Raw genomic sequence first — 13693 nt, 5'->3', positions numbered from 1 at the left:
TCAAACCCGACTCATAGCGACCCCTCCTTGGGTTTCTGAGGCAGTATCACTACGGAAGTAGGATTGCCCAACCTTCCTTCCAAGGAGTGGCTGGTATGATAAGCCATAGAATGGAAGAAAAATTTTAGAGATAATTTCTTTCACATCAGTCTAGTATCCAGAATATATAAAGGACTCTTACAGCTCTTCAATAAAGAAACAAACAACTCGATTAAAAAATGGGCAAAGAATTTGAATAGATGTTTTTCCAAGAAGATATACAAATGGCCAAGAAAGGATTCACAACATCATTAATTTTTGTTGTTGTTATGTGCCGTCAAGTCGGACCTGACTCACAGCGACCCCTCCTTGGGTTTCCAAGGCAGTATCACTACGGAAGTAGATTGTCCCCGTCTTTCTTCCGAGGAGTTGCTGGTGGGTTTGAACCACTAGCCTTCTGGTTAGCAGTCAAGTGCCTTAGGCACTATGCTACCAGAGCTCCCCATTAATTGTTAGAGAAATGCAAATCAAAACCCCAGTGAGCTGCCACTTCACACTAGGTTAGAATATAGTTCCCTGTCAATGTAGTGCTGGCAACTGTTCTTAAATTTTTTTCAGCAAAATTTTACTTGCTTGTGATATTGTCTGATAATTTCCACACTCTGTTGGATCACCTTTCTTTGGAATGGGCTTGGATATGGATCTTTTCCATTCGGTTGACCAGGTAACTGTCTTTCAGATTTGTTGGCATAAATGAGTGAGTATTCCAGCATTGGATCTGTTTGTTAAAACTTCTCAATGAGTATTCCATCAATTCCTGGATCCTTGTTTTTTGACACTTCCTTCAGTGCAGCTTAGACTTTTTTCCTTTGGTACCATCAATTCTTGATCATATGCTACCTTCTGAAATAGTTGAATGTTGACCAGATCCTTTTGGTACACTGATTCTGTGTATTCCTTCCATCTTCTTTGGATACTTTTTGTGTTGTTTAATATTTTACCCATAGAATCCTTCAATATTGCAACTCAAAGCTTGAATTTTTTCCTCAGTTCTTTCAGCTTAAGAAATGCTGAGAATGTTCTTCCCTTTTGATTTTCTAACTCCATAGCTTTGCACATTTCATTATAATACTTTACTTTGTCTTCTCGAGTTACCCTTGAGAATCTTCCATCAACTGTTTCAGCTTTGTCATTTCTTCCATTCACTTTAGCTACCCTTCATTCAGGAACAAGTTTCAGAGTCTGTTCTGATATCCATTTTGGTCTTTTCTTCCTTTCCTGTCTTTTTAATGACCTTTTGCTTTCTTCATATATGATGGTCTTAATGTCATCCCACAGCTCATCTGCTCTTCGGTCATTGGTGTTCAGAGCTTCAAATCTGTTCTTCATATGGTCTCTAACTTCAGTTGGGACATAATCCAAGTCATATTTTGGCTGTCATGGACTTGTTTTAATTTTTCTCACCATTAACTTCAATTTTCATATGAGCAACTGATAGTCTTTTCCACAGTTGACCCCACAGCTTGTTCTAATTGATGACATTGAGCTTCTCTATATTCCTTTTCCACAGACATAGTCAATTTGATTCCTTTGTATTCCATCTGGTGAGGTCCATGTGTATAGTCATATTTATGTTGTTTAAAAAGGTATTTACAATGAGCAAGTCTTTGGTCTTACAAAATGCTATCATGTGATCTCTGGTGCCATTTCTATTACCAAGGCCATATTTTCCAACTACTGATGCTGCTTCTTTGTTTCCAACTTTCACATTCCAATCACTAGTAATCATTAATACATGTTGATTGCTTGTTTGATCAACTTCAGACTGCAGAAGTTGATAAAAATTCTTCAATTTCTTCATCCTTGGTATTAGTGGTTGGTGTGTAAATATGAATAATAGTCATATTAACTGGTCTTCTATATGAATATCATCCTATCTCTGACTGCATTGTACTTCAGGATAGATCTTAGAATGTTCTTTTTGATGATGAATGTGATGTCATTCCTCTTCAATTTGTCATTCCTGGTATAGGAGACCATATGATTGTTTGATTCAAAGTGGCCAAGACTAGTCCATTTCACCTCTCTAATGCCTAGGATGTTGATCTTTATGTGTTCCCTTCTATTTTTGATAACTTCCAATTTTCCCAGATTCATAGTTCATACCTTCCACCTTCCAATTACTAATGAATGTTTGCGGTTTCTTCTCATTTTGAGTTGTGCCACCTCAGTAAATGAAGGTCCTGAAAGCTTCAGTCCATCCATTTCATGAAGGTTGCTTCTACTTTGAGGAGGCAGCTCTTCCCTAGTCATATTTTGAGTGCCTTCCTGAGGGCCTCATCTTCTAGCACTATATCAGGAACTGTTTCATAACAATTGATAATATTTTCAGTGGTCAATTTTTTCAGAAGTTGACTGCCTCTTCCTTCTTCCTAGTCTGTCTTCATCTGGAAACTGTGCTGAAACCCATCCATTGTGGTGACCCTGCTGGTATTTGAAATACTGGTGGCATAGCTATCAGCATTACAGCAACACAGAAGCCACCACAGTATGGCGAACTGAAATGAGTGGTGGAGGCAAATCCACAGGGATAGAAAATAGACTAGTGGTTTGTAAATGTTAGGAGAAAGGGAAAATGGTGAGTGACTATTAAGGAGATGGGGTGTCTTTTTGGAATGATGGAAATATTCTTGAACTAAACTGTGTTGTTGATTACTTAATCTTGTGAATATATTTCAAACCACTGAGTTGTATACTCTAAAAGGGTGAATTTTATTATAGGTGAATTATATAGGTCAATTACATGTAGAGTTTTATTGGAAGATTCTTACTTCTTATTGTTAGTGTAATTTAAGTAAATAAAGTATATAAATCACATTCTATTGAGAGAACTTAGTCACATGGCTACTCCTAGTTCCAAGCATAGGAGGAAATGTAGCCAAGCTATGACTTTGTCACTCTGGAGGAAGAGGAGAATTGATTTGGATAGCTAGCAGCCTCCAACACAGTGGCAAAGCTGGAATTAGAAGTTAAGCCTTTGATTCCTGGTCCAATTTCTTTTCACCATACCATCTGTCTCTCTAAGGAGACTCATTTCATAAGTGTAATCAAGCATGCTGCTGAAAATAGGCCTATTTAAAACTAAAATAAGATTTGCCTGTTACCAGTGGGACTGTGTAACCTAGGAAATGACTAAGCATTTATCCTGTCATGTTTGTAAAGATTGCCCTCTTTAGGAAAGAATACTTGGGTTTGTAAATATCAGTATAATTTTTAAAGGGGAAGAGGCAGTTTCAGAAATTTTCCAGGGAATTCAGATTGTATAATATCCTTTTAAGAAGTGTAGTCGGCAGTGTCCTTCTGTATTTTTATGAATAAAAGTGTCATTCGTTCATCCTGACTGGCACCCACAGATTTGGGTTAACCTAGATCTATGTTACTGGTATGGCACCATCTGTATGTAGCATATACCACACTGTTCTAGAACTCTGAGCATTCAAAGGAATCTTAGGGTCATAGCTGTCTTCCTTCATGCTAATATGTGACGTGATAGGCTAGTTGGAGCTACCTAGTGCTCTTTTTCTTTTGTTGCTGCCAAAGATTAGGAACTGCTTGCATTAATTATTTTTCTTTAAGTTTCAAAAATTCTTAGATATTATTAATATTTATCTATTAAATCAGAAAAAATAAATTACAATGAAGGAACTAATGTGGGAGTGGGTATAGACAAGTGCTTATATCTTACAGGGAGTTCTGAAAATTGATATAGTTGAGGAGCTAAGAAATGAAATGCTTACAGAGGCCAGAGAGGTAATTTTAATGAATGAAAGTATGATTGTTGGGAATTGGGGCAAAGTGGAGAGTATATGTTATTGTTAGGTGCGGTTGAGCTGGTTCTAATTCATAGTGACTCTGTACAACAGAATGAAACTATGCTCAGTTTGGTGCCATCCTTAACATTGTTGGTGTGTTTGAGCCCAATGTTGCAGCTATAGTGTCAATCCATCTTGCTGAGAGTCTTCTTCTTTTTTGCTGACCCTCTACTTTACTGAGCATCATGTCCTTCTCCAGGGACTGGTCTCACTCAATAACATGCCCAAAGTATGTGAGACAAATTCTCTCCATCCTTGCATCTAAGGAGCATTCCAGCTGTATTTCTTCCAAGTCAGATGTGTAGATTCTTCTGGTAGTCTGTGGTATATTCAGTATTCTTCACAAACAATTCTTTGGTCTTCCTTATTCATTTTCCAGCTTTTGCATGCCTATGAGGATATTGAAAATACTGTGGCTTGGGTCAGACATACTTTAGTCCTCAAAGTGATAGTTTTTCTTTTTAACACTTTAAGAGGTATTTTGTACCATACTTGCCAAATGCAATATATCTAATTTCTTGACTGCTGCTTCCATGGGCATTGATTGTGGATCCAAGTAAATGTTGTCAAGACAACTTCAGTATTTTCTTTGTTTATCATGATGTTGCTCCAGTTCTGAGGATTTTTGTTTCCTTTATGTTGAGATGTTATCCATCCTGAAAGCTGTAGATTTTGATCTTCATCAGTAGTGCTTCAAGTCTTCTTCATTTTCAGCAAGCAAGGTTATATCATCTGCATACTGTTAAAAAAGACAGCAGCAACAACAAGTTTTTTGAAAATTCGCTGTATGAGCCATTTAAGACTTGTTGCTGCCTAAGATTATCCTGGGGAGCCCTGGTGGCATAGTGCCTAAGGCATCTGACTGCTAACCAGAAGGCTGGAGGTTCAAACCCACTAATGATTCCTTGGAAGGAAGATGGGGCAGTCTACTTTCGTAGTGACACTGCCTTGGAAACCCAAGGAGGGGTTGCTATGAGTCGGATCTGACTTGACAGCAGTGAGTTTGGTTTTGGTTTTAAGTTCATCCTGGAGGCTACCAACTTGTGTTAAACTCCTGGAATGTAATATGGCAGTATTCAACAAGAAATTGAAAACTTGGCATAAATTATTACCAAAGGAAACAGTACAAGAAGAAAAAAAATGACTTGAACAGAAAGATGTTCTTATATCTGTGTTTTGAGAAGAAAAAAATTAGAAACCATTCTAGTGCCTAGTAACGGGAGAATGATTAATCAAACTGTGATATAACTATATAACAATTTAAAAGACAGAGGTATATATAGAAAGTACTAGAGAATGAAAATGTATATATGTGAAAATTAAGTGAGAGCAGAGTACAAAATAATAAATGTATATAAGTTACAATTTATATTATATATATATTTATGTATATGTATAACAAAGTTTCAAAAGGAAATTAGAATGATATGAATAATTTGGCTGTCAGAATTCTCCCTCCCCTGAAAAATAGCTTAAATTCACCATGAAGGAAAAAAAAAAATGCAGATCACCTCTACCAAGGCCATCAGTAAAATATGTAGTTATCTTTTAGATTAGTTCCAATTGAAGATGAGCATAAATTTTCTTTTTTAATTGATTATAGTTTTTTTCCTAGAAGTTTTCATTTTTGCCTGAGAGGACTTAATCACTTACTCTGGTAAACATGGATGTTTTGCTTCCATCTCAGAATTCTATTTATTTATTTTACTTTTACTTTTTTCCTATTTGCCCTACTTCATGAATCTGTACTCAAGAAAAGTAACTCCAGATTCCTTAGATGACTCCTTTTTTTTCACACCACTGATGAATTGAGGGCTGAACCAACTCCAAAAGGGGTAAGGGTGTCAGGGTGTTGCAGGTCTTCTTGGCCTCTGGTATACCAGGACTGACTGAGACTTTGGGTATACTTCAGGTCTGGGGAGTTGCCCAACTGTGGATCCAGTGGTGATTGCCATTCATGATCTGTGCTGAGCCTGTCAAGGCTGAAGGACTGGACCTCCAGCCTCTGAAATGAGTGATTACTGGAATTTCTGCTTCTGCCTGTTGCTACTCATTGGTATGATGTGGGCTTCCTCCACTTCCCCTTCAGAGATCCATTCACACATAGTCCATAGAGCAATGTCTATCTTCTTAGGGATCTTGGAGTAAGAGGAGAAATTTGTTATTGTCCAGGGCCTTAGATGTGTGTGTTGCAGTGATGGAGCCTGTGGCTGGTTTGATTTTGTACCCATAGATCAACTTTAGCTTGATTGGTTGTTTTTGCTAGCTGCCATCGAGTCAGCCCCCAACTCCTGGTGATCTCGTGCACAAGGGAGTGAAACACTGCCCAGCCTTCCACCATCCCCATGATCAATTGTGGATCATACTGTTGTGAGAAGGGTTTCATTGGCTGATTTTTCAGAAATACATTGCTAGGCTTTTCTTCCTAGTCCATCTTCATCTAGAAGCTCTACTGGAACCTGTCAGCATCACAGCAACATGCAAGCCTCCACTAACACAAGCATGGTGGCTATGCTGATAGGGGGGCATTATTTGAGGTTCAGGGTTTAATAGCATTTAAGTGGGTTTGGATATTACCAAATCTCTGAAATAAATACATGCTGATGTGGCATAGAGCCTCTAGTGGGCATGGACCTATAATCATCACTGCTCCCAGATCTGTCTCTACTGAGGTTTTGCTTAACTGTCACTTCTTCTCTGAGCTTTTCAGAATTTGCTGCCACAATATTGAGATTTGTGAAATAACTCAACAAACATTTGAATACTTGCTCAGGAGAGTTTAATTTATCTGTGCCTAGCTATCCAAGTCTAGAAATAGATAAATGGCTTTTTTCTTCTTTAGTTGTGTTCAAGCAGGATTGGCATTTTTACCAGGAAATTGGTTAGAGACGTTGAGAATAATTGTAGCTTGGCCAACATAGCTGAACGTCCTTAGTTGTTATTTTTCTAGTTTATTCCCTCTAGCTTTGGGTTTATGCCAATATATTTCGGCTGTATCCCGTGGTTGTTTTGAATTGCCACTAGGGCTGCTTTGTTTATGAGATTCTGACTTTCTTTTGAGACTTTCCAGAGATAGTTGCTGTGCTCCCAGTTACTCAGTTCCTGGATGGGAAGGGCACCTTTTTATCTGCTCACAGTTAACATCTTCTCCTACCTGGAATATTATTATTTGTTGTTAGCTGCTGTTGAGTTAGCCCCCGACTCATGGCAACCCCATGTGTTACAGATAAGGTAACATTGCTTCATGGGGTTTCCATTGACTGTAATCTTTACTGAAGCAATTTGCCAGGCTTTTCTTCCCTGAAGCCACTAAGTGGTTGCAAACTGCTAACCCTTAGGTTAGCAGCTGATCGCAAACTGCTTGTGCTACTCAGGCTCCTGAAGTATTATAATTGCTTTAAATAATAATGAAAGGCACTGATTTTTCCTTTTCTTTCTTTCTTTTAACCATCCCCAACCATAATAAACTCTCTTCCCCTCGCATCCCTGTCAGATGCGAAGAAAAAAGCCATTTATCTATTTCTAGACTTGGATAGCTAGGCACAGATAAATTAAACTCTCCTGAGCAAGTATTCAAATGTTTGTTGAGTTATTTCACAAATCTCAATATTGTGGCAGCAAATTCTGACTACACCCTCCCTGTGCCCTTCTTAACTATGCACTCCTGTCTGGTTTTTAAAAGGCACTGATTTTTCAATGATCATGACGGTAAATGAGGGTACTTTATGAAATTCTTTAGTGCGTTTTTCTTAGGTCTCTAGTGCTGCTGTAACAGAAATACCACAAGTGGATGATTTTGACAAACAGAAATTTATCTTCTCACAGTTTAGGAGGCTAGACATTTGAATTCAGAGCACCAGGCTCTAGGGTAAGGCTCTCTCTCTCTGTTGGCTCCAGAGGGAAGGCCCTTGTCTCTTCAGCTTCTGCTTCCTGATTTCTTGGAGCTCTCCTTGTGTCTTAGCATCTATTTTACCCCATCTCTGCTTCTTTTGCTTGCTTGTTTAATATCTTTTATATCTCAAAAGAGATTGACTGTTGGAAACAGCCCAAAGGACTAATGGACCAAGAGAACCTCAGTGTATATGACTGAAAACAGAAGAACTAGATGATGCCTGGCTACCAATGCCAACCACTCAGAAAGGGATCAAAATTGGAGATCCTGGATAGAGTGGGAGAAAAAATGTGGAACAAGATTTAAAAAAAAAAAAAAAAGACCAGGTTTACTGGGCTGATGGAGACTGGTAGAACCTCCAAGATTATGGTCCTGACTCACCCTTTGGGACTGGATTTAAACTCACTTCTGTGACTTAACGCCAAACAATAGACAGGCCTCTGAGCCAAAAATTATACCAGGGAGATGCACTCCTTAGAACAATCAACCGTGGGATATCAGAAGGGTAGCATTTACACAGGGAGAAAGGTAGGGAGACAGGAATGCATAGGCAAGGAGGACCCAGGAGGAGGGTAACCACAGGGAGGAAGTGGGAGGAGAGGAGTTCAAGGAATATATTCAATGTCACACACACACAAAAAAATGTGTATGAGCTGTTGAGTATAAAATGAATTTGCTTTGTAAAAGTTTACCCAAATCATAATCAAACTAAAAACAAAACAAATTCATTGTCGTTGAGTTGGATCCAACTGATACTGACCCCTCCTTGGGTTTCCAAGGCAGTATCACTACAGAAGTAGATTGCCCAGTCTTCCTTCCAAGGAGTGGCTGATGGGTTTGAACCTCTGGCCTTGTGGTTAGCAGTTAAATACCTTAGGCACCATACCACCAAACCTCCCAAATTAAACTCAACTATCAAAAAATGAAATTCTTACACCCTACACGCTAATCCTGTCTAATTAACATAACAAAGATAACCCATTCCCAAATGGGATTAGAACAAAAGCTTACTAAAAAAAAAAAAAAAAAGAGAGAGAGAGAAAACCCACTGTCATCAAGTTGATTTGGACTTATACTGACCCCTTAGGACAGAGTAGAACTGCCCCATAGGATTTCCAAGGCTTTAAATCTTTATGGTCCCAGATTGCCTTATCTTTCTCCAGTAGAGCAGCTGGTGGTTTCACAAATCTTTTGGTGAGCAACCAAGTGCTTTAACCACTACATCACCAGAACTCCTTAGAACCACAGGCATAGTGGTTAGGAATTACAGCACATATTTTTGGGGAACACAATTCAGTACATAACAGCCTCTTAGACAAGAATTAAATTTACTTTTTGTCTCATTGCTGTAGTTTATCTTCTGTTTTGCTGTAATGGTGTTGCATTCATTCAGAAGTAAGGTTACATTATCAGAAGTCATGATATAAAAGCAGTTGTTTCACTAGATAAGAGAAGTTAGGGGCTGGACAATATCACACTCATAATCATTTTGTTTTCTCCAATAAAAGTTGTTTATTTGTGTTTTAGCCTGTGAGTATATTAGCAAAACTCATAATTGAAAAAGACCTAGTGTTTAACTACATGTACCATTTGCTTTGGAGTAATAGTCCTTGTTTTCCTTCATTACCAACACTATTAGTAGCAAAACCCTTTTTACACTCTCCTATTCCCCTTCACAAGGAGCTTTGGTGGTGCAATGCCTAAGGCATTTGACTGTTAACCAGAAGGTTGGAGGTTCAAATCCACTAGCAACTTCATGGAAGGAAGGCAGGGCAATCTACTTCCGTAAAGATTTACCACCTTGGAAACCCAGTGGGCGTCATTATGAGTCAGAATTGACTTGATGGCAGTGGATTTAGTTTTTGGTTTTGGTATTCCCTTTCATGGAGCTCTGGTGGTTAAAGTATTCAACTGCTAACCAAAAGTATGATGTTTCGAACCCACCAGCTGCTCTGTGAGAGAAAAATGAGGCAGTCAGCTTCTGTAAAGATTTACAGTCCTGGAAACCCTATAAGGCAGTTCTACTCTACCCTATGGGGTCACTATGAGTCAGAATCTACTCAATGCAGTTGGTTTGAGTTGTGGGTATTCTTTTCCATCATCTGAGTTCTGGTGGCGTTGTGGTTAAAAGGGGCTGTTAATCAAAAGGTCATCAGTTTAAACCCACCACCCGCTCTGCAGGGGGAAGATGAGGCGCTCTGCTTCTGTAAAGATTTACAGCCTTGGAGACCCTATAGGGTCACTATGAGTTGGAACCCACTTGATGGCAGTGACTTTGGTTTGGGATTATTCCCTTTCATCAGAGTCCCTGGGTGGTGTAAATGGTTAAACACTTGACTAACTAGCCAAAAGTTTGGAGATTTGAACCAGAGGCCCCTGAGAAGACAAGCCTGATAATCTGCTCTGGAAAGGTCACTGACTCGAACCCCCGTGGAGGAGTTCTACTCTGCACACATGGGGCCCATGAGTTGGAGTAGACTCGACAGCAACTAACAACAACAATAATATTCCCTTTTCACTCACTGTTGTAGTAAATAAACCAACCAACCTTCCCTTTCAACAAATCGCTTCTCTCATGCTGAGGTGTCAATTCTAGATCTAGTATAATAATGGATTTCTTAATGCTAATCAAATTCCCTAATTTATGTAATTTGCTTAAAAAAACTCAAGCCTGTAATTTCGTCACATCTAGACAGCCTCGATCAAACAATACCGCTTGTGTTTTAATGTTTTCCCCTGAATCAGGTGACGCAGGCCCAGTGTGTCAAAATAGAAACTGAATTCTACCGCCGCAGTCAAAGTGAGATAGTGAATGGAGAAGGACACACCATGGGAGCACTTTATTGGCAGTTGAATGACATCTGGCAGGCTCCTTCATGGGCTTCTCTAGGTAAGCTTTCCAGTGTTCTTTGTGTGAGTGAGCAAAAGCAGTATCTGTGGGGAGAAGGACTGAGAAGCATGGTGTCTGAGGAAGAGATTAATCTAAGCACAACTACGACCAAAAGAGTCCACATGTAGCAGTCTGACAGCTGTGGCCTCCCCCCCACCATCCACTATCTTTCTGAGGCCTTGAAGATGGCTTAATTATGAATTCTGTACTGTGTAAAGTCACAGCAGCAGGGTGACAAGGGAATTGATTTATGTACAAATATCTGGGCCATGTGTCTTAAAATTATTGCCTAGAATTTTGAATTTATTTAAGAGATTTTTCAGGGCAAAAGGAGTATGAACTTAAGCAGCCTTCTGTTTGGAGGACCTGGGTGGGGTAAATGGTTAACCTGCTCAGCTAACTGAAAGGTTGAAGATTTGAGTCTATCTGGAGGCATCAGGGTTTAAAACCCTGTAATGCATAGTTACACTCTGACAGAGTTGACTAGAAGGCAACTGGTTTCAATCTTGTGGAGAAGGTAGAACTTTCAGAAATCCATATAGGAAAAGTTACCAGTTGAGTGAATTTATCTGGCAATAGGTGAGACGACAGACATGGTACTTGCTGTTTGAATCATTCTGTTTTGGCACATGTGAGACACATATTCATACAAAGAGTAATATCTAATCTTTGGATGTCAGTAGATATGATCTGAAGAAAAGTTCAGTTTAAAATATAAACAACAGTTTTACATCAAGCATGAGGCAAAGCCATAGATTACAGAGGCCATTTTTCTGGGTGATGCCCTTAACTGAGCCCTGAATGCAGATCCAAAGGAGTTCATGCCGAACATGCTTTGGTTATCACCAAATGGATGCCTCTTTCAGGGACTTGGATTTTGTGATCAGGTTACTCAGATCAAATTCTGTATCAGCACCAACCAGATAAAAGGGTATTGAATGAGAACCAGGGGGCAGGCTGTGGGGGAAGAGCCTTCTGGGATGCTGGAAACCTGGACAAAGAGATGTTGTTCAGAGACCCTTGGGCCCTGACACTGCCTTCAGTCTGTGGATGAGTTTTTGAACTTGCTGAAACAGAGTTTGATTCAAGAAACAGGGACACCCATTTTTAATAAATATTTTTTAAATGACTGCATGTAGATTATTATTGGTAGGTGCCATTGAGCCAATCTGACTCATTGCACCCCTGTATACAACATAACAAAACACTGCCTTCTCCTGCTTCATCCTCACAATCCTTGTTATGCTTGAGCCCATTTTTGCAGCGACTATGTCAATCCGTCTCCTACGGGTCTTCCCCTTTTTCTCTTTTCCACTTTATCAAGCATGACATCTTTCTCTGGGAAATGGCCCCATTTGACAAGATGACTGAAATAAATGAGACAAAGTCTGGCCATTCTTGCTTCTAAAGAGCATTCTGGCTTTACTTCTTCCAGGATTTTTTCATTCTTCTGGCTGTCCATGGTATTTTCAATATTCTTCACCAACACCACAAATCAAAGACATCAATTCTTCAGTCTTCCTAATTCATTGTTCAACTTTCACATACATATGAGGTGAATGAAAATGCTATGGCTTGGGTTAGGTGCACTTTAGTCTTCAAAGTGACATTTTTGCTTTTCAGCACTTTAAAGTGGTCTTTTGCAGTAGATTTCCCTAATGCAGTACAACCTCTGATTTCTTGACTGCTGCTTCCTTGAGTGTTAATTGTGGATCCAAATAAAATTAAATCTTGGACAACTTCAATCTTCTGTTTGTCATGATGTTACTTACAAGTCAACTTGTGAGGATTTTTGTTTTATGTTGAGTTGTAATCCATAATTAAGACTGTAGTCTTTGATCTGTATCAGTAAGTACTTCAAGTCATCTTCACTTTCAGCAAACAAGGTTGTGTCATCTGCATATCGCAGGTTGTTAATGATTCTTCGTCCAATCCTGAGTCCATGTTGTTCTTCATATACTCTAGCTTCTTGGATTATTTGCTCAGCATACAGATTGAATAAGTATGGTGAAAAGATACAACCCTGATGTACACTCTTCCTGATTTTAACCCTTTCAGTGTTCCCTTATTCTGTGCAGGGATGGTGAGGTACGCTAAAATATAAGAATATAAAGGCAGATCAAGAATGTGACTGTTTAATAGACTCTGATAGGACTCTGCCTGTATGGAGAGGGCTGCCCACTCCTCTGTACCTGTTAGAGAATCTGTACATCAGGGAGAAGCTGTAACAAGTTATGGTATATCTGGTCATGCTATGGGAAACCTCATGTTGTTGTTGTTGTTGTTGTTGTTTTGTGCCGTCGAGTCGACCCCGACTCATAGCGACCCCTCCTTGGGTTTCCGAGGCAGTATCACTACGGAAGTAGGCTTGCCCAACCTTCCTTCCGAGGGGAAACCTCATAGTCACTATTTAATTCTGTGTCCTTGGCTTAATAAATCCAGCAGTTTGTGGCACAAATGGTTAAGTGCTTGACTACTAACTGAAAGACTGGCAGTTCAAACCCACTTAGAAGTGCCTCGGAAGAAAAGCCTGGCAATGTGTTTTTGAGTGGTCACAGCCATGAAAATCCTATGGAACAATTCTGCATGAAACATGGGGTTGTCATAAGTTTGAATCCACTGAACAACAAGTAGTTTGGTTTTATTTTTTGAAAGTGGTACAAGGAGAGAGTATGTGCCTTCTCCTATCACTTGAAATGGGATCTTGGGGTCTACTTTAAAGGGATATACTTACTTGGAATGTAAAGGTTCTCATATTTTTCTTATATTAAAATTAATCTTTGTCAATGACATGTGACAAAGTCATATGTGAACTGCTGTATGGAAAGTGAATTTGCTCTGTAAATCTTCACCCAAATCAAAATTAAAAAAAAAAATTAATCTTGTTTATAGATTTATTTTGCAAATATAAAAGTCCATGTGGCAAAACCTATCATACAGCCTCAGTAGTCAAAACTGCCTGGTATTGGTATAATGATAGACACATAGACAAATGGAACAGAATTGAGAACCCAGAAATAGATTCATCGACCTATGGTCAGCTGATCTTTGACAAAGGGC

The 13693-nt window shown here is 39.2% G+C and overlaps 1 protein-coding gene across 1 annotated transcript in view; it reads left to right on the top strand.

The window, feature by feature from the left end:
* Window positions 1-13693, top strand: part of MANBA (mannosidase beta) — a 279621-nt gene that overhangs the window by 249216 nt on the left and 16712 nt on the right. The window contains exon 14 of the mRNA XM_007953653.1: window positions 10489-10633. Coding sequence (XP_007951844.1) covers window positions 10489-10633 — 145 coding nt within the window. The remainder of the gene's footprint in view (window positions 1-10488; window positions 10634-13693) is intronic.

This window comes from Orycteropus afer, unplaced genomic scaffold (assembly GCF_000298275.1).
Source record: "Orycteropus afer afer isolate SDZICR_OR568_19922 unplaced genomic scaffold, OryAfe1.0 scaffold00403, whole genome shotgun sequence".
Classification (NCBI taxonomy): Eukaryota; Metazoa; Chordata; class Mammalia; order Tubulidentata; family Orycteropodidae; genus Orycteropus; species Orycteropus afer.
Note: the sequence above shows the minus strand (reverse complement) of the source record. Positions and strands in the feature narration are given on the sequence as shown.